Genomic DNA, 22,521 nt, shown 5'->3' with positions numbered 1-22,521 from the left:
ATTAAACCCACCAAGGATGTAATATTTTTGTAAATTAGCAAGAACATGTCTTTGGAATTAATTGTTACATTCTTTGTTCTTTATAAAGGCCAATGTTTTCCCAATTTTTTGTTAGATTAGATTTAATGATGCATTAATAATTTTTGATATAAATGAATTTTTAGAACAAAAGTAGCTAGGATTTTCAAATAATGTACCCAAAATAACTTCATTGGACCATTTCATCAAGAACTTGGTGGGCAACTACCGATTCCTAACGACATTCATCAAAAGCTTATGGCAACGTCTGTCGACCACTACTATGATATGTGGAGGTTTGTCGAGGGTAGATATAGAAAACTAACGAGTAATGTCAAAGAATGCCAAAGCATGTCAACTGGGGCATTTCATTGAGAACTTGGTGTGCACAACTCAGACATTTCATCAAACACTTAGTACACATGATTGGATTGAAATTTGGATTTTTTTTGTATAAAAAAAAAATAATAATTATAACATCATAAGATAGTACAAATCAAACGTGAAAATCAAGAATTAAAGTTACATCTTTAAATAAATAAATAAATAAAGCTATTTAAAAACACTATCACGGAGCATAAAAAATAGCAAAAAAAAAATACAAAGCCCCCAAAAACATATAGATTATGATTTAGGTCTTTATTCATTACTTTTTGCATGTCATATGTTAAGTTTGTGTAAACTGAAAGTAAAGGAATGGTGGTAGAAGTTGGGCTTGGACTCTTCTGTATGTGGTAAATGGACCTTGAGCCCTCTTATTAGTTTCGTTTCTCTAAGCCTGAGGAGCCCAAGCCCAATTAGTACTGTTGAAAGTTAAAGACTTTTCACTGCTCAGGCACTTCCTCAGACGATCTTCACCTTCACGGCATTCGCAATCAACTCCAGAAGCTCTGCAACTCCACAAACGCCTGCAAATTTACTCCCATTCCAAATCTTCAAACCTTTCAGTGAGTTACTCTTTCATGTCTCGAAATTCTCAAGAAATTTGAATCAATTTACGTCCTTTCGGCTGAAATTGGTTTTAATTTTGTAATTGTAGATATTTCTCTGTATTTTTTTTTTTTTTTTTTAATGCAAAATTCTGATGCGGAAAGCCTTGATTCTTACTAGGATGGTGTTGGAGAGTTTGCGGTTTACTGTAATTCTTGAAGAAATGCCTTTTTTGAGTGTTTGAGACTCTAATTTTTCTGTTTACTTTTACTAAACCTAGGGTTTCATGTATTATACTATGCATTGTGATGATATTTAGGGTTTAGGGTTTAGGATGAAAAACGAGCTGTGTGGATTTTTTTCTTTATTTACTAGGTGCTGGTAACTGATCAATTTTGCAATAGTAAAGCGAATGAGAGGGAGAAAAAAATCCAATTCAGGGGCAATACAAAAGAGATATTGAGGACTTGAACATACTTGTTTTCGGTAACAAAAAACAAAAAATTGCGTAATTGTGCTTGAATTGGTTGTTTTACAAATTACTTCAACGGGGGTTTTTTTTTTTTTCCTTCAAATTACTTCATCTGGTAATGTCCTTGGTGACGTTGTTGTACTAAGAGTTGGCCAAAGAAATGTCTACTAGACATATTTAGGTATAGCAATGGAACCTGAGAGACATGCTTGTAATGTCTAAAATGTGCGAGTTACATTGTGCTTTTCAGCTCGATGCCCCGCTTGTGCAGTTGATTTTTCAATTGCAGCCGAACCTGTAACCCTGGAGCTGAAGCGGTTTTCCTTGCACTCTGCATTGCATTCTAAAACCAACTGTTGTTTTGATTCATATATCCCTTGGATTTTCATTTTATTCTAAAACCAACTGTTAGAGTAATATTTATAGTTGGAAGTTTTCACTAGTATGGAAAACAGCATGCTCAAATGTCATCTTAGGTGACGGCAATATTGTTGAACGTATTAAGAAAACGAAAATGCCTGATGGACACTCCGACATTCTTTTAGCTCTTTCCTGCTTTCCTTCTATTGTTTGTCTATCAGATGATATAAGTCCGCTTGGCTATGACCTCGTGTTAGGTACCGGATTACAGTAAATGTTGGACTAATGCTTGCATGTTTCTCTGTGGCCTTGTTTATGCGTGGGATTAATATATTTCGCTCTAGAACTTTGGTAGATGCATTTGTTGATATTGTATCTGCTACATGTGATTCGAGGATTGTCTCATGATGAACTGAACTTTCTCAACTTTTGTTATTATTTTATATGTTATATAACATAACCCCATTCGTTATGCCAAAATAACCTGGAGAAGTTTACAAAGTATTGCATGACTGACATACCGATGATGATTTAAATCATTACCTAAGCTCGTTATATTTTTATTTTTGTATTAGCCTGCTGAAGAAGAGGTTGATCCCTGCATTTGTGATGGTGGAAGTGTGGTGGTCCCTCTTAGCCGCTATCCCTGCAGTAGTTGCAGGACAAGCGTTTCGAGTGAAGAAAAGGCGTGGCGAAGAGCAGTGATTAAAGAGCGCTAGAGGGAGGGAGAAGAGTTCTGATGAGATTTTTGTCTGCAAAAGGGTATGCACGTCGAAGAGAATGCTGAAAAAGGTTGGTGCATTCTCAAAGGACCCTATTCCTGATACTTGCGTTACCGTCTGCGGTGTATCTGAGCTCGATGCGTGTGCTGATGCGTGTGCCCGCACTGTCTGCGTAAACCAACATCAAGTACCGAATTGGAATGACATCTGCCTTAGGAGATGCCAGAGTGAGTGTTTGAAACTCTCTTCTTCAAATCCTCTTTAAATGAGAAACAATGTATTTACAAGGGGAGGTTTTTTTATTTTTTCTAAATTATTATTATTATTAAATGAGAAACAATGTGTCAATTAGCTAGTTTAACTAGAGATAACGTGCCACTTAGTATTACGATCTAGTGATATTGATGTTTGCTTATAAGTGAGAGATTTTTTTTGTTCGATTATCGCCAAATGAAAATTTGAACTACATTATTTACTAACTCATTGTGAGATTAAACCAGCCTTCTTTTCTTAGTGTAGATAGTATAGTTTATCTGGAAAAAAAATAAAGATAAGCTTATTAGATAACGAAAGGTTTTAATGATATTAATCATGAGGTTTGTACTCTAAAATAGTTTTTCAAGTACGTTAGGTAGACGTGTGTGTTAGGTTTCCATTGGAGTAGGATTCTCTTTCTTCTTTTTTTCTCTCTCCTTCCCTTCCCTTCTATTTAAACGGTCACAGTTAAGTCACGTCAATATCTTATATTAATTTTTTTTAAAAAGACAAAATAAGAGAATGTGAGAAGAGGGGATGGAAGGGGATGAAAAAAGGGGGGAGAGAATCCTAATTCGTTTCCATTTTGGACTAGGATTCTCTTCTTTTCCATTCCCTCCTCTCACACTCTATTTTCCACTAGGTTTTGTACTTACCTAGTGGTCTTTATTCCGCTCCGGGACGTAGGGATAGTTTCCGGTCCGTCCTGGGCGACGGTTTGGTGTTGACATAGGGCCTGAAGTGTGTTTCCTCTGGCTATTAGCACAGGGACGGGGAGCCGACATGGAGCCTAGAGTGTATTTTCCTTTGACTGTCTGCTAAGAGACGGGGAGCCGGCATAGGGCCTGGGGGTTATCGAACATTCACTAGTGATTATTATATATACAAGTTATGATTTGAGACATTGCACAACATGTTAGGTTTCGGAAAACCTATGTTTATCATAATATATATGTTTTCATAAAACTTGGGGGTTAGTATGTTGATAAATGTTTTTTTATTATTATTATTACTATTATTATTATATATATATATATATATATATCAACTTGGTCCACTTATGTTTGTTTTGCGCCCCCTTCAGGACTTAGAATCGAGGCGTATAATCCCGACGTTAAGGCACTTCCGCATCGGCATCTTCGAGTCCTCTCGGTGTAGGACCCATTCTTTTATTTATTCAACTTTGTATTATTTTCCTTTAGCATTTTAGATTAGATGTGTGCTTTGAACACGTTCCTTAAATTCATATTCATTATTCTTTTATATTTATAAGTCTTATCTATCCCTTATTTTCAGCATTTGTACTCAATAAATGGCTTTCATCACCCTCGGGTGTCAGCCAGCACATGTCTATCCTGGTATTCAGGGAATATCGGGATCGGGGCGTGTTAGATTGGTATCAGAACGTGGTTTTGTTCAGAGCATACTTAGGACCTTCTGTCACTGTAGTAGTGTGTCAGTCATGATGTCATTTGATGTCACGACTTCCGAATTTGGTGTCATTCTGTGCAGTTGTGCAAATCTTTCTCTATTTGAATTGTCACATTCTGGTTGAAACACAAGAACTCGTGTCGGGATTGTGCTTCAGTAGTGATGAAGTGGATTGTTGGATGACTTTCAACATTAGATTGATACTCTGCAACATGCATTCCCTGGGAATGGCGGCAGAGTTGGTGTTACTTGGAAGCGACATGTTTTAGAAATCTCAATTTGTGAAAGTCTGGTCAAGACCAGTTATAGATCTGAAATGACGATGCCACTTTGCAACATGTGTTCTCTAGGAATTGCGGGCATAGTGGGCTTTACATCAAAATCTTGGGAAACGGAAAAATCTTGGTAGTACAAGTTGGTTAAGATCAACTGGAAATCTGAATCGGTGATGTCACTCTGCGACATGCATTCCTTAGGAATGGCGGGCAGAGTCATCTCTTTGGAAATTACTCGAAACTTTCGAAGTGCGTGTTAGAGAAAGCGAGTAAGTGCTAGTTGTGGCGATGGTTAGTAAGTGGTAGTTGGTGGGAGCAAATCAATGTTCTCGGACTCATTACCACTGAAGAAATTTGTGTGGATCTTTAGAACAATTCTCGGTAATTATTCTATTGATATCCTTCTTACTTACTTCAACCCCAAAGTCAAGTTCCTTAACCTTTGACCGTCAGCTGTACACCAAATTCTTCGGGTGTTGACTTCGTTTAAATTAGATAATTTCTTAAGTGACTCTTTGGTAGCAGACTTTATTCTCACCAATTTCCAAAAAGAGTTGTGATTCTTGTTGTTGTAGTTAGACTTGGATGATGAAGATCCATACTTGTTTGGATAAACAGACTCCTTGAATTTCACTTGGGTCTAGTACTAGGCAGTAAATCCTAGCTCTTTGTCCATGAACTTTTTGGTAGAGGTGAACTTAGCCTTTTGCTTGTAACCCAACTGATCAGTGTTCTTGTCCACTAACTGTTTAACCTTGTAATGTTTCAGTGTAATGGCTTGAGATTCCACCATATTCATCATTGTACGAAGATCGAGCTTTACTCTGAACTCCTCTAGACTCATTGAGCTTTGGTTTGCTCAAGGGCATCAATTCAAGGTAGCCAATCATGTCACTGCATGCATATGCAGGCTGCTTTGTATCTTTCTTCTTCGTCATTATGTTGGTTAAGAGGTTCTATGTTTAATTTTTGAACTTTGAAACAGCCCTTACAAAGTATTTTGAATTTCGAAATGTCTTTGGCCTCATCAAACCTCATTAGCAGTTTTTAACTATTCTTTAAGCTTAGAGTCATGCCGGACAATACACCAAGGGTGAAAAAAAAAAAAAAACAAAACGTTTGTTCTTGGTGTGGTTTATGGTTCAAATCCAAATATCTTGTACTCTAGATTTAATGGACTGTTTTGATCCTCAAATTCTTGAGTGTTCTTTTAGCCTTCTCGACATGGTTTCTCACTCAAACAGGGAGAAATTCACAATCGATCGATTCAATGGAAAGGCGCACCCAATTCTTATCGATTTGGACAAAAACGTTAGGAGTATAACCTTTTCACAAGCTTACCATACTTACCAGAAAGAGTTCCACGTGGGTGTGAGGTTGGAGCCGTCTTGTGGTAAGAGATTGGTGAAAATTGTAGTGCAGGTGATCAGCAGATTGCATCACTATCTTCATGCTGAATTGAATGGTCACCACTCATTATCTTGCTACAATTCATAACCATCATTTCGTACTCTGGTAGACCTTTTCGATGATGTAATGTGTTCGCATCAACGCAGCTTTCCACTACCTCACACCTGGATCCTTCGGTTCGTGAGCACATGGGTGTGAGATTTGAGCGGTCTTGTAGTAAAAGTTGGATGAAGGTTTTAGTACAGAAGGTCAGCGGATTGTATCACCATCTTACTATAATTCATAAGCATCACATCGGTTCTTTTCCAACGATATGTGTTCGTCTCAACACACATCTTTCCATTGCTTCACTTCCGAACCTTATTGTTGAGAGTATGTGGATGTCAAAACACTTCTAGTAGATCTGTTTGGTGCACTCTGGAATGGCACCACAACGTGGTCGAGGCGAGAATCAGATAATCTTTACATTTCTCTCGAAAGGTGTGTACTCTCTTTTGCTTTTAGGTTGATCACTTGAGAGTCCTTCTTTCCATCAACATTGACCTTGTTTGACTAGAAATCTGCAACTAAGCAAAAATGGAGAAGTGGTTTGAGCACTGCAACAACTCCCTAGAGATACTGCTTGTTGGGGAAAGTGACTTCTCATTTTCTGTTGCTTGGCTCGAGCTTTTAGGTCTACTACTAACATGGTAGCCACTCTTGAATCCCAAGGTACAATTTTCAAATGGGTTCTTTGTTGGCAAAACACTAGAGTAGTTGGTCACATTTGGAAGAACTGAGGAGGATAGTATGCTGGGTGCTGGATAGAGTTTTACGACGACAGTTTCTGTTTTGTTCGGTTTGAGTATGGCATTTTTTGCGACATGTTACGAGAGTTTTCTATTGGCTATACTGGTTGACAAAGGAATATTGTGAACTGGTATTCAGAGGATCGAATTTACGACATATGAAATTGTGCACCCTCAGGAAATTACTGCTTGCTTACGGAGACAACAAATGTGTAATCGATATCGCGGGCGACCAACTGTGGTATTGAAAACTTATTCGTTGGGTTCGTTAAGCAAGTGGGAAAGAAGACCCGTCTACGGTAGTTGTTACGAATTTGCGATTGTTGGAGCTCGACCCAAAAACACACATTTTCTCGAAGTACGTGACATTCGTATACTTAGGTGAGACCCACTCTCATTTTCCAATTTTGAATTTTCAGTGTAGGTATTTTAACTTCCTTTACTTTAGTTATTTGTTTTTGACGTTACAAATGTTTTGGGGGAAGTATTTCCGTTTTAAGTTTTAAGTTTAGCACGAATTTTTGACCTATATGTTATTACGTATCTATTTTAACATTATCGTATTTGTGTACTTATTTTTGACCTTACGTCAATATATGTTTTCAGTTTTATATCTCTATAAAGTATGTTTCTACTTCTACATTGATGGGGAAGAAAGTAAGAGCTTGGAGGCATGATAGAGGATTTTGCAACCCGCTTGCGACGGTGTGACATATTCTCTTTGATGCACCCACTCTAACTTGATTTCTTTTTGTACATATATTCTTCTTCCTATTTTTGAGTTCTTCAGTGTAGCAAATTATTTTAAATTTTGGGACGAAATTCTTTTAAGGGGGGTAGATTGTAACAACCCGTCCCAGGATTTACGGAAGAAAAAAGGTATTTTTGTATTTTCACTAAGTTTGGGGGATATTTTCTTTTTCTTTTATTTTTTCTGAAAAGTCTATCTCTCTCTCTTCTCTCTCAGTTCTCTTTTCTCTCTCATTCTCCCTCTGTGATCTCTCCCTTCTCTCTCTCGAAACCCTCTCACCCTCTGATCCACCCACACGCACACCCTTGCCATTTACCTGCAACACCATCACCATCACCCTTGCGAACTAAGATTCAAAGAAAGAACACCACAAACCCTTCTCTTCCTTTCGGCTGGTACTGTTCATCATCTTCTCCATTGTGTTTCGTATTTTTCTGACGTTGGTAAGCTTCTAGAAACCCTTGGGATGTGTTTTAAGGTTAGATCGAAACCTTTTTTAAGTTGTGTATACGTTTGAATAGCAAAAAATAGCTTGGAGTAGCTTTTCCAAATTTTCCGACGAGCACCGCCCCTTTCGAGGCAATTTCTGGCCAAACCATGGCGTGTTGGCTGGCGTGCAAGGTATCAATCTCTTCATCTCGCTGAGTACTACAACTTTCCTTTTTTATTTCACCCAATTTCATTGAGTATCGAAGAAGTTATGGACGTTTGAAGTTTTCCCAGAAACCGGCCAAAACCTTGGCCTGAAAATGGGTCAACCCGATCCATTAACCCAAGGTCCAACCCAATTACCCAAGCCCAAGTCTGAAATCCAAACCCAGGCCTTTGGGCCATTTCCATTTAGGGCCTTAGGCCCGTGCATCCTAAACCTTTAACCCTTTAAAACCCAAAACCCTTAACCCTTTAAATCCTTAAAGCCCTAGGCCCAACCCGATCCAACCCAAAACCCTTGATCCGGATCCGTTGACTTTGACTTTGACCGTTGACTTTTTGGATTTCGTGCAGAGACCTCTTCTAGGCTAATTTCGATGTCCTGGACCCGTTTTTGACGTCTGTTTCCCCAAATTAAATCGTTTGAGTAGAGTTTGATTAAATGTACCATTTATGTGCTTAGGGGCAATTTATTGTGGCGTTCTGTCTCCGCTAGTTTGTGTGGCTTTTCGGCAGCTAAGTACTGTGAATGGACCCCTCTAAAAATGCATGTTTTGATTGTAGAAATGCATACATGAAAAGCATGATTTGATGACTATGTTTTATGAAACGTTTTATGAGATAACATGCTCACTGAGGCTAGTTTGAATTATTACTATTTTTCCTATAACCAGTGTTCTTATAGAATATCTGATGGATGACGATATGATATTTAGAACATGTTTAGAACACCTCTTTATAGTATAGATGATGGATGACTTTATACTATGAAGTTGCTTTTCAATATATGTATGTTCAATGGTTTTGTACCTACCTGGTGGTCCTTATTTCGTTACGGGACGTAGGGATAGTTTCCGGTTCGTCCCGGGCAATGGTTTGGTGTTGGTATAGGGCCTGGAGTGTGTTTCCTCTGGCTATTAGCACAGGGACGGAGAGCCGGCATGGGGCCTGGGGGTTATCGGACATTCATTAGTGATTATTATATATACAAGTTATGATTTGAGACATTGCACGACATGTTAGGTTTCGAAAAACCTATGTTTATCATAATATATGTGTTTTCATAAAATCTGGAGGTTAGTATATTGATAAATGTTTTATTATATATATATATCAACTTGGTCCACTCATGTTTGTTTTGAGCCCCCCTTTAGGACTTATAATCGAGGCATACAATTCCGACATTAAGGCATTTCCGCATCAGCATCTTCGAGTCCTCTCGGTATAGGACCCATTCTTTTATTTATTCAATTTTATATTATTTTCCTTTAGCATTTTAGATTAGATGTGTGCTCTGAACACGTTCCTTAAATTCATATTCATTATTCTTTTATATTTATAAGTCTTATATATCCCTTGTTTTTAGCATTTGCACTCAATAAATGGCTTTTGTCACCCTAGGGTGTCGGCCAACACGTGCCTATCTTGGTATTCAGGGAATATCGGGATCGGGGCGTGTCAAGCAAGGTCTGAATCAGTGAATCCAACTAATTCCAATGAATCATCTCTGCCATAAACTAACATAAAATCCTTAGTTCTTTGCAAGTATCTCAGCACCTTCTTTGCTGCCACCCAATGAACTTCTCCAGGATTTGATTGAAACCTTCCCAAAAGACCAATAATGAATGCCAAATCTGGCCTAGTGCAAATGTTAGCATACATAAGACTGCCAACTAATGAAGCATAAGGCTTCATCTTCATCAATTCAATTTCATGCTCATTCTTTGGACACTGATCTTGGGAAAACTTATCTCCCTTGTTCACTAGAACATCAGCCTTATTGCATTTTTACATGTTAAACTTGTTGAGTACTCTTTCAATATAGCCTTTATGAGATAATCCAAGAAATCTTCTCTGCCTATCTCGAACTATCTCAATTCCCAAAACATAATAGGCTTCTCCAAGATCCTTCATTTCAAAGTTTGTGCTCAACATGTGCTTGGTTTCATTCAATAGTTGTCTGTCCAAACTTGCAAGTAAGATGTCATTGACATAGAGAACAAGGAGAATGAATTTTGATCCTCTTGTTTTGAGATAGATGCAATCATCCATCTGATTTTCTATGAAACCATGTGAAGTAACAACTTGATCAAATTTTAAGAACCATTGCCTGAATGCCTGTTTTAGTCCATAAATTGACTTCTATAACTTGCAAACCATATCTTCCTTCCCTCTTTCAATAGGTCCAGGACGTTGAGCCATGAAAATGTCTTCATTCTTGACATCCATTTGGTGTAATTCTAAATCAAAATGTGTTGTTAAAGCTATGATAACTCTCATTGAATCCTTGGAAGACACAGGGGAAAAAGTGTCATTGTAATCAACCCCTTCCCTTTGTGTAAAACCCTTTGCAACAAGCCTTGCTTTATATCTCTCGATCCTTCCCTCATCATCCTTTTTGGTTTTGAATACCCATTTGCAACCAATTGCTTTGATATTAGGTGGGAATTTCACCAAAAGACCAAACAGAGTTCTTGGACATTGAATTGAGTTCTTATTTCATTGTCGTTTGCTATAAAACCTTTTAAGGACTCTGCATGGCTTAGTGATATGTCATAGGATCATCAATGTCTCCAAAATCAAACTCTGTCTCTTGAAAGTACACATAATCTGAAGAAATAACTGGCTTTTTAATTATGTTGGATTTCCTCAAATTTTAATGATTAAGTGAGTTGGTAGGAGCATTAGAATTGGTTGCCTGATTCTCAGCGGCTGGATTTTGATTAACAAAAGCATTGTTTTGATCTTCCTCATTCACAGTTTCTCTTGGAATCTCAGTGTCACCCATTACGTCATTAATCTCAGGAAAACTGGTATGTGATTATAGTCTAACCGTGAGGAATCATCTTCCATTTGCCTTGCTTCTTCAAACTCAAAATTTTCTTAAACTAAATTCGAAACATCTTCATCTTCTAGAAAGGTATCATTAAGAGTTTCTTGTATTCTGGTGTTTGCTTGAGTGCAGAAAAACTTAAAGCCTTTTGACTTCTCAGAATAACCAATGAAGAAACAGATAGTGGTCGTGGAGTCTAATTTCTTTTCACTTGAATTGTAAAACCTCGCTTCTGCCTTACATCTCCAAACATGAAAATGATCGAAACTTGGTTGTCTTCCATTTCACAACTCAAATGGTGTCTTAGGCACAACTTTAGATGACACTTTATTAAGTATATAATTTGTTGCCTTTAATGCCTCTCCCCAAAGGAAACTAGGATGTTTGGACCTAGAAATCATGCTTCTCACCATCCCCATGAGAGTTCTATTTCTCTTCTCTGCCACTCCATTTTGTTGGGGGTGTGCCAGGAGTGGTGTATTATGCTACAACGCCTTAGCCTTCAAGAAAACATGCAAAAAGACCATTTTTCTGTCCAGCTTTTGTGTGCCTGCCAAAATATTCCCCTCCTCTATCTGATCTAGCAATTTTAATCACACGGTCTAATTGTTTTTCAACTTCACTTTTGAAGGTTTTGAAACATTCAAGGACTGAAGACTTCTCACTAATGAGGAAAACATAACTGTATTTAGAGTAGTCATCTATGAAATTCACAAAATAAGAGTTCCTACATATGGTTTTGACAGGAAAAGGTCCACAAACATCTGCATGTATGATTTCTAATAGGCCATGACTTCTTTTAGCATCTAGTTTCCTAATATTTGTCATCTTTCCTTTCATACAATCAACACACTCAATTGCACTCTTGAAATCAACAGTCGGAATCAAGTTCATTTTGGACAATTGAAAAACCTTTTCTTTTGAAATGTGTCCTAATGTTTTGTGCCAAAGAATGAAAGTTTGATCAAAACCATGTATTCTTTTGGTTGCAGTACTTAAGACATGTAAATGGTCAGTTTCTACAGTGCAATCTATTTTCCAAAGTTGGTCATGCATAAAAGCTTTTCCTTGTAGAGGACCTTTTTCTAAAGAACTTGACACATTCATTATCTCCCATGAAAACATAGCCTTGTTTCACTAACTTTGATGCTGAAAGTAGGTTTCCTCTCATTGCAGGCACAAATAGAACATCATTCAATCGCATTATTATGCCAGTAGATAATTTCAATTTAACTATACCAATGGCTTTGACAGACACTTTGGTTCCCTCACCAACAAAAACATGAAAACAATTTGTTTTCTTTTGTTTTTCAAAACCATGTAAGGAATTAGTTATATGAACAGATGAACCACTATCAAACCACCAAGAGTTAGCAGGAATATCAATGAGATTCGACTCCTCACACACATAGACATCAGCTTTTCCTTTAGCCCTTGACCAATCCTTGAAAATTTCACAGTCCCTCCTATAGTGACCTTTAGATTTGCAATGATGACACCTAATCTTTTCAATGTTTTTAACTTTGACCTTAAATTTATTAGATTTAGAGGAGTTGGAATTTTTAGCAGATATAACAGACTTATCATGTTGCTTAGGTTTAGAAGCATTACCAGATTAATGTCATTCTTTCCCTTTGCAATTTGCACATAATTGACAGCTTTAGTCTATTTTCTTGTTTTTGGCGGTTTTCTTCTTGGACACACTGAGCAATCAATTTATACACTGTCCAAGTCTTGTCTTGAGTGTTATAAGACACTTTTAGTTGATTGAACTTTTGTGGCAATGCTTGTAGAATCATGAACACCAATTGCTTTTCCCCAATGTTGACATCCATTTAATTAAGTTTCTCAGCTGCATTGGTCATCTTCATAATATGTTCTCAGATTGAACCTCCACCCTCGAATTTGTAAGATGTCAAAAGGAACATGTGCTGAGCAATTTCAGCCTTTTCAGATTCTTTAAATTTGTTCTCCACAGCATTTAGATAATTCTTTGCTAGTTCACACTTCTTGATTCCTCCTCGCACCGTGTCTGTCATGCCACTTTCAAGAATGGATAGAGCCACTTTATTAGCCGTAGTCCATCTCTTAAACTCAGCCTTCTCACTCTTTGTGCTTTTATCGGTCAATGCTGCAGGCTTTGGCATGTCAAGTGCAATATCAAACTCATTTAGTGTCAAAAGCAACTCAATTTCTCTTCTCCACTTCTTGTAATTGCTCCCACCAGTGAGTATTAGTACTACACCTAAACTGATTGACTTTAATGAAACTGCAGAAGACATCAATGAAATCAGAACTTTGAATCTATAATGATTCCTAATTTCGGTCTTTCTCAACACAAATTGAGTTCATTGAATCAACTTAATCATATATATAGCCTTTCATATTGAAGACATACATAGAAAAAAACAATTCAAGATCACTAAAGTAAATCGCACAAAATCTGCAGAACTTCTTTAAGTTTGATGCTGCAAAACTTGGTTAACACAAAATACAATATGCAATGATAGGACACACACCAATCCGTAAAAGTTCAAAGCTTTTGTGTTAATTATAGCAGCGGAAGCATTATAACAACTACATAATATATTAAGCTTGAAAAAACGAATTGAGCCAGCATATAAACTTAGTTATTCAATCATTTTATCCTAATATTGCCATCAATGTCGAGTGAATTTAGTTTTACATGGAATGAAAACATACCTTTTCAAAATCAATTTCTTACGGTTGTTAATCTTTAGCATCAAACTTTGAATTGAAACCAGAACTAAGGGGTAAAGTTCGCAAGGAGAACTTCTCGAATAACAAACAACAAACTCAAAAACCCAAAACATAATGGTCAAATTTTTAAAAGAACCCTTTCAGAGTTATAACGGCTCTTTAACGAAACGGCACCGTTTATTGGCAGAGTTTTTTTATTTTAACTCAACCTTCGATCCCAGTTTTGTATCTTTTCGAGCAAAATAAAAGATTTTATGAATCGAATTCAATGATTAATTAGAACCTAGGGCTCTGATACCACATGTAAGAATAACTTTACAAGGATAAAGATTCAATCAATTGAATCACAATTCTCAAAAATCAAGATAAGAATACTGTAAATTTGTAAGCATGAAACTTTTAACTTTTAACTTGTAATTTGTTTATAAGCTGATCAAAAGAGTTTAATGGTCAACTTTGGCTAGCCCCTTGAATTTTCTTTGTAACATTTATATCATTGTCGTCCTTACAATCGTTAGAATAATACGCTGTGTAACAAATCTGTGTTGTGTTCCTTTTCAGTTTCAAATTTTCAAAACACAGTTTAATAGCAGTGGAGGAAAACCAAACTTTAAAGTCATCCACTGCCATCTGCATTGCTACTCTCTGCCCTTTACCAATTTGAGAACCCGTATCTACATTTGCACCTATGCCTACGAAATTGTCGTCCTTCCTTCTGTCACTACTTCCATCAATCCTCAACGTTTGTTTAAATATTAAAACAAAGACCATGAAGGACAACAAAGCGGGAAACTTGTCCAGTCTGTGCAAATATGGCAGACACTGGTTCGTATTCTTTTCATGTTTATAACAAATACAATTGGTCTTATATAATCACTCAGATGTTAAACGTGGTCCCTGATTTTCTTGTGTCATGGTCAATGCAAGGAATTGGTTTTCCTAGATTTCTTTTACTTTTGATCATCAGTAAGGGCCAAACTTATCTGTAGAATGAATGGTTAATTACCTTCCTGGTCATGAAGAAGACAACAAAAATGTGACAGTAGAAGAAAGAGAGAAGAGAAAATCAGAAATAAACTGCATTCATGGGAACTTTCCGAAGCATATTTTGAAGCAGTCGTACTGCAAATCCTTTTCTACTAACGAAAGAACACGCGCAGATTCAAACTTGGGACATCTATTTACAGTTAGAGAGTTAACCAAGTAATTGATATCAACAATTTGTTCATATTACTTAGATTCCAAGCAATTCAGCATCAATTTCCAAGTAACATCTATATACATGCATGCCTCTGTGGTCCACCTTGCACTTATGTACATAAATGTCAGTCCCTACTTTGAATCGTTCATTTGGATTACTTTGAATCTTTTTTATGTATAGACGAGTAGCATTACCTCATGCATCCTATTTGGACTGTTTTAGGAAGACAAGACAAAATTACATTCCTTTTCAGCTTGATTAAGAATATGTGGACTAATTTTGGTCTAAATTGTTGAAAGTTTAGAAAATAATGGCCCTTGAATTGTTCCTATCCATGAATTCTTGCAGTTGGAGAAATCTTGACTTTAGATTAATTCTTCGCTCTAGATTGATGGAATGAGATTATGAGTTTAAGAAAGTTTGACCATACTAGTTCGTTTCCTCAAATATGGCCGATGGAATTATTTTCGGATTTTAGGGGCCGGTTCCGGTTCCTAGTTGTATAGATCTTTCGTGATCTCTGCTTGATTCTTTATCAAATCATTTAGACTAGCCCTCCTTTTATGTAAACCTTGTATAGCAAGTATACTTGTATACCAAGTCATAGTAACAGAATATATTTAATTTTTTATTGGCCTTGCGTTTTCACATTATCAACGGGATTGCTAAAGGGTTACTTTAGCTGCATCAATATTTTTTCTGGACTGAGGATAATCCATTGTGATGATCTAGGCTAGCAATGTTATATTAGATTATGAAATGATTTTTTTTCATTTCGGATTCTGCCATGGCTAGGAGTTTCGGAGGAGATCGATGAAACTGAAGCAAAACCAAAAAGACAAAAAAAAAAACAAAATATATATATATGTATATATATAGACCGCATTGTGTTTACCAACTTTCTTATATGTGGTGCTGATCATGGGGACATGTTGGTGAAGAAAATGATGGAAGCCCACTGCTGGTTCTTGAGAATCAGACCTTTCAAGTAACAATTCTGCGGAATGTTCTACGTAGAGCACTATCTACTTTGAATCCTAAAGCAATACATAATGCACAACTTTAGGGACTTTGACTGATGATTATTCTTTTTCACAAAATTATGTTACAAGTTTCAGTACTAAAAAACACTGTTACAAGTTTACAATGTTTATTCTATGGTATTGAATACGAGCCAACAGTTCGAAAAGAAAAGAAGAACTCCTAGCTAGCCGGTAACGTGTTACACAAAGTAATGGATTAGAGAGTTGGCCTATGTTTTCTATGCAGTGGCTAAAGTTGTACTCTTTTATATGCAAAACTTAATTCTATACTAATCTACGTGGAAAAATCTTTTCGGTTATCTAATTTTGTTGCAAACGGTATCAATGTCTAGACTTGAGCCTGCAAGGCAGATGCATTCGAAGGATATGGATGACTTTCTTCATTAATATCGCTGTCTTTTCTTGAGCACCTTCTGTTTGGATTTCCCCATCGTTTCATTACATCCAATATTAACTTCCAGTTGGTTTTGTCTACAAGAATTGATTTACTAATGCGAAAAATGTAAACCACAAGAGCACTTGTCGATGTCCCTCCTGTGAGTACGAATAGTACCCAAAAGCTGTTGGGACTTAGACTAGGATTAGCACCATCTGTTTCTGCATCCAAGCACTTCAGAGAGGCCAGCATGTTGTTCTCTAAAGTCAGAAGGTCACCCCTTTCGGTTACCTTTAACATTGCTTCCGTTACACTTGGTAGCAACATAGACCCTTTTGGAAATACCTGTAGCATAAAAGCTTAGTTAATATACGGTTACCTTGAATGCAGAAGAGATTAACTTGGTGAGAAGCTAGATAATTACAAATCCAAATCCTCCAACTTTGAAAGTCGGTCCCACTGCCATAAAGGCTTTGCAGTATTTTCCAAGGAATACTTTTGCCAGAGGGGCGTCGAGAAAAGCAGCAGCAATTACTTTACGTCTGAGGGCTAAGGCATATTCTTCTATGGAGTTAAACTGCATAATATTGTTGTGGTGGAAGTGCAAGACTTCCGTTAGATAGGCTGAAATAAAGGATCCCTTACAATAACCAACCATGGCGTTGGTTCGCAGCAGTTCATCAACATCTGCTACGGTAGGTTCAAGCTGCTGGACAGTGAGCATGCTGGCAAGGTTAGCGGTGTATGTCTGCGTGATGATTAGCGCCATAAATAGCCAGATCACCATTGTCATCCGAGACAAATTGCTATGCAGCTTATCTCCTTTGCTCAGTTAAATCAAATAGAGTAGTATTTAGACAATTTAAAAAAAAAAATAGAGGAAGAGAGTGAAATTAAACAATGATCAATGTGGGTTACGAATTTACCTTGTAAGGAGAAGAGAGTGGTGAAAGATAGCCAAATCAAGCTTCCTATTTGATTTAGCACTGAACCTTTGAGTTCGGGACGGTAGTTTCGCTCTATCAGCCATACAACAAAGCCATTGTAGACATTGATGGCTCCTATAAGTGCCCACATTGCTTTTGTGAAAGGTTTCATGAATAACCAAGCTTTGTTACTTGTTTTGGACCTGACTGGAACTATCATTATCAATCCTGATTCGGTATAGGGTTGCGTGAATTCTGCGTGTTCATATCTCCGGGACACTATTGATACATCACCAACCACAGCATCAAATTTCTGCATGACAAGTTTGATTGATCTTAATTATTCCATGAAATTAAACATCAAATATTGGCATGCAATTTGGATTAATTAACCAACTGCATGAAGATACTAACTACAGAAAGTAAATATCTTACATGCAAATGGATTTGCTTCACCAAAGAATCATACGTTCCTTCGAAAGGAAAGAACTCGTAGGGCAAATGGTAAGGCAGCTCATTTACGGTTGTTTTGAAGAGATCTATTGCAATTCCACTGAAAGAAAAGTTATTTCCCAATGGATCTTTCTTCACATTTACATACTGTTTGAATGTTGATCCTGTCGGAACACCAATTCTCAGCACGTTTGCATTTGTTCTTGGTACAGCCCACCCTTTTGGAGTATACCAAGGCCCTCCTGGCCAAAACACTTGCCCCAAATATCTCATAGAAGATCTGTTAGTAGCACCTGCACCGATCGTCTCTGAGAATCCTAATCCATCTGACCAGTATCCAACTTCTCTGTAACTTTTTCCATTCACATTGATGATTTGAAATACATGTTGCGGAGCTAATTTTTGGCCATTGAACTTAATTCTTCCACTTAAGCCATGAAAATCACTTCGCAAAAGTTTTGCTAACAATTTCCTTCCTTTGCTGCTTTCTGTCATAGCTTGAGCCACTGCCCTTGCAGCATCATAAGCCTGTGCTGCAAAGATTCCAGGCTCATTGTTACCGTCTTCAGGATGTTTCGTACTAAACCTTTTTCGAAACCTATGATCAAAATCCTTAAATTGGCTCCCACTTTCGGGGAAGTAGCTCTTGACTCCGATGATCCCTTGCATTGAGGAGCTGGTGGAGGCATTAAAAGAGTGGACAAGGCTTGTAATAGGATCAGTGGTGATCCATACATAATCCTTTTCCATCATCTTCATTTCTTTTGCCTTTTCGAATAGTTGCACCGCCAATGGCGCAGACAAATGCACAACAAAGACTCTACATTGGTCGTTTTGAATCTTCTCAAGCTCTGTGATTAATGAAGAAGAAGCAAAGGGAGGGAGAGCTACCAGGTGGCTAATTTCTGCACCAACTTGTCTCAAGGCATCGGAGAGGTGAGGTAAGACTTCATTGGCTGAAGAATCTCTATCTTCGTAAATTACAGTGACTTGATGCCATTCCCAAGACTGAACTATATCGGCAATTGCTTCCATTTGTTTCAACCGGTTACGAGAAGCTTGAACCAGAAAGGGCCACAGCTCAGCTGCCCATATTGGATTAGCCTCAGCAAATGAAACAATTGGGGTATGAGTCTCACTGCCAACCTCAGCTACTAATGACGTCTCTTCCCATGTATGAGGTCCTAGAATGGCTTGCACTTTTTGCTCGTCTATAAGACCTTTAGCTGCAGATTGATAAAATGGCACATCTTTCAACAGTCAATTACTTACCTTACTATTGAGTTTTTTCAAGCTAAAATTAAAAGCAAAGAAGAGAGAAAAATGAATGCATAGATGCATGATACATCAATCCCTATATGCACTAAATTTCCTAGATTGAAGAATACACAATTATATAGCTTTTGATATATGCCTCATGTTTCTATGATAAGATAGCAACATAGGGATGTGAAGAAAATTGCTAAGGTTATTCCAATCCTAAAGCTACCTGCTGATAGGATAAGTGGTTCAATTCCTCATATGCCTTTGTAAGGTTTTTAAATTTTTGGACCTACGTGGGACATCTCTTGAGAATGTGAAGAATTGTTGCACATCATGGTTTAGATAATTAATTAAGTTATGGCCACAAGTTAAGATTTAGAGTTAAGGCCACAAGTAAACCAATTTTCAACTTTTTGAGAAGTAAACTTGCCATTTTGTTTTGCGTAATTTTTCAATCATTTGGTATAAACTTAAGTTAACCATATAAAGCGTCGAAGGTCTTGTAACTCAAGTGGTTAAGGGAATTTATCCTATGCCACTTAGTAATACAATGAAGTGGTATTTGAACCACATTATTGCTTACCCTGCATATGATGTCTTCAGTCCGATTCTCCCCTCCCCGTAATATTTGCCGTTATAAAAAATAAAGAAAGGTTAGAAAGCTTAATTACCTGCAAGAGCTGCCTGCAAGGGCTTCCTCTGAGAGTTTCTTACGTGCAGAACCAGTCTCTGATTCCCAGTGGAATCAAAATGATCATCCAGTGCCATTTGAATTGCCACTCTCTCTTCTTTGCCAATCCGAGAACTGTTGTCGATAATAGCACCTAGTATTCCCATCCCGGATTCATTCTCGATTGTATTGGCAATTCCAAATGTTGTAATTCCTTCCCTAAAACCTGAAACTGTGATCAGGAAATAAAAAAGAAGAGCAAACTGAGACATTTTATTTTGTTTTTGTTTTGAAGAACGACTTCAGAGCTCTCTTCCTATTTATATGGAAAAGATTCAAGAATGCTGCCATACTTTTTACTCGGTCAACATTAAAAGATTTCCACCTTTTTCTTGAGTCATAAGTCGGCACTAAGAATTAATCAATACTTCGGTCTTTTTTTCCTTGCAGGAACATATATACTTAATATTTCTGAAGTATGGTGCGTGGAATTAATTTAACTCCATCTTGGCCAAAATTACATCTTGTACGCGGCTTAAAAGTTCTATATTTGTTCTTTTTATATCTTTGTTAAATAGACTTCCAATATCTGATATGAATCATTAAATTACTCATACACATACGTAGTGTAAATGTTTTCATGTCAGATTGTCTTGCAATAGAACTAGAATTCTTCACATTGATTAGGTTGAGTTTTTGTCGACATGAGTGATCAAGCAATATAATTAAATTTGTCAAAAACAAAAAAAAACAAATATTGTGGTTCGCAAATTAAAAAATATATATATAAAATAGAGCTTTTAGGGATCATATCAACTTTAGTTTCTTTTGGATTCGAGTTTCTCATATATATCGTGACGGTAATTATGTGGTTGATTGTTTAGCCAACTTTAGTGTAGATAATGTTAGGATTTATTGGTGGTCGGATTCTTATCCCTTGTATGCAGCTGCAACTTTTGTTCATAATCTTTTGGGGCTTATGAACTTCCGCTTCTCTTAAGAGTTATTTTAATGGTTTTCTTATTATCTAATTTTGAGTTTCCTTGTCGGTTTGAGCCTTGTTCATTCTTTCTAGCTCTACCATTTTCATTTTTTGTTGTTTCTATTTGCTTTTTGATACTGTGCTAGGGCTGGGTTTCTTGTCCCTCTAACTTATTGAACTTTTAATTTTTGTTTTATCAATATATTCTCAACAATGTCTTTTCCATGATAGCAATACTAAAGTGAATTTGACATTGTTGTTTAATTGAAAAAATATTATCAAAGCGACTCTTGTAAATCTATACTTCCTTGCGTAGTTTACATCCATGTGCAAGAGAAACCTAAAAGAAACAGACTAGTAAATTAATTGATGCTCTAATAATATCTATTTAACATTATTAATTAGAATTGGTGAAGTGAATGTCACCATTTGAATTTCCTGGTAATAACCCCCTTGTTAGGTTACATTATTCATACACCTGTCCAAAAGACAATAAATTTTGCTTTGAATTTTCATCATTTGGAATCCTTCATCAAGTAATGAGTGGTCAGATTCTTCACTAGCTGACTTTCCCGTGTGAATTCCCAAAAACAAAACCATGAGGGCGTGGTCGGGGCCCAAAGCGGACAATATCGTGCTACGGTGGAGTTGGACCCGGGAAGGGGTCCCACCAGGGCCGGGATGTGACAGTTGGATTTTTTTTTTAATGATTCAGAGAAAGAATCAAACCTTGAACCTCTACATCATGTGATTTGCAAAATACGATCTAAAAAGATAGTCTCTCAAACATTATCCTTTTAATAATTTATTTGTTAGACTGTTAATTTGATTGGCATTGTTTCCTGAATTTATTTATTTATTTTACAAGAACTTATTTGTTGGACAATTACTTTTAGTCAAATTCATATTAATACATATTTTATATATATATATATATATATATATATATATATATATATATATATATATATATATATATTCCGAGCCATTAGTTAAAATAGTTTATGAAAATTGTTAGTCTATCATGTGCTGTATACGTGATGGGAGACCGAGTCAGTTCTACAGTATCTAGAGAATCTTCGAATTGAACCGTGAGTTGAGTCATGATGACTCTCTCGTTCTAGATTATTTGCTCAAGCTAATACAATAGAAACTTCCTTCATTTTTCTCGATATTTTCTTTGACAGTTTAATTTTCACTTAAATAATTAAGCTGATCATAAAATGATTGAAGCTTAAGGTTTGTCCTATCATCCTTATGTCCTCACGGAATTGGTAAAGACTTGGAAGAAACACTTGACCCTTGAAACTTAAACAAGAAATTCATAACACACGAAATAAAATAAAAATCAAGAAAACAACAATTGAACTTTTCTCTACAACGATATTCTACTAAAGGGAAAGGGGGTTTTCTATTCTAAGGGGAGGGAGAGAATGGACTAGACCACAAAATGAGCTAGCCATCTAAGTATCGTACTTAATACAAATATAATACGTCATCGTCATTCATGTGAGTCAAGCTTGAGATTTCTCATTTATTAGTGAAGAATAGTACTACAGTTTAGTTGGTGTTAGGGCCCAAAAATTTCACCTATAATTTAAATAATATCTCAAAACCCAATCATTGCATACATGTCACAAGCCAAGCTTAAATTCATGCATAAAGTGCAAAACGAGGGGTATGTAACCTTATAATCACGCTACACTAACAAAATAATGTTACAAAATGAACATTTGTAATATCACACCAAGCCAATACAAATCATGCATATTTATTGTGCCAAGCAATACAATAATATTAATATGGTGACGTCACACCAAGCACACGGCACCCTTAAGTGGGCCCAAGCCATGTAATGGGGCTTGCTAAGTAGGTTATGGTGTGGATAGTTATGGAAGTTCGGTGAGCCTACGTGGAATTAGAATTGTGGAAGATTTTGTGCTGCTTAAGAGCACCAAAAATTCAAGCCCGTTATTTTAAGCTCCATATA

The 22,521-nt window shown here is 36.8% G+C and overlaps 1 protein-coding gene and 1 pseudogene across 1 annotated transcript; one reads left to right on the top strand and one right to left on the bottom strand.

Moving 5' to 3' along the window:
• Positions 1-2,361: 2,361 nt before the first annotated feature.
• Positions 2,362-2,993, top strand: LOC137743603 (uncharacterized protein At5g64816-like; annotated as a pseudogene).
• A 13,047-nt stretch (positions 2,994-16,040) lies between these two features.
• LOC137741421 (glutamate receptor 2.8-like) lies at positions 16,041-19,821 on the bottom strand. Its single transcript, XM_068481138.1, has 5 exons — positions 19,551-19,821; positions 17,599-18,842; positions 17,164-17,476; positions 16,662-17,059; positions 16,041-16,582 (listed from the first exon to the last, which is right to left on the bottom strand). Exons 1-5 carry the CDS (start codon positions 19,819-19,821, stop codon positions 16,190-16,192), a joined length of 2,619 nt encoding a protein of 872 aa, XP_068337239.1. The 3' UTR covers positions 16,041-16,189.
• Between the last annotated feature and the right edge of the window lie 2,700 nt (positions 19,822-22,521).

Source organism: Pyrus communis, chromosome 8 (assembly GCF_963583255.1).
Source record: "Pyrus communis chromosome 8, drPyrComm1.1, whole genome shotgun sequence".
NCBI lineage: Eukaryota > Viridiplantae > Streptophyta > Magnoliopsida > Rosales > Rosaceae > Pyrus > Pyrus communis.
Note: the sequence above shows the minus strand (reverse complement) of the source record. Positions and strands in the feature narration are given on the sequence as shown.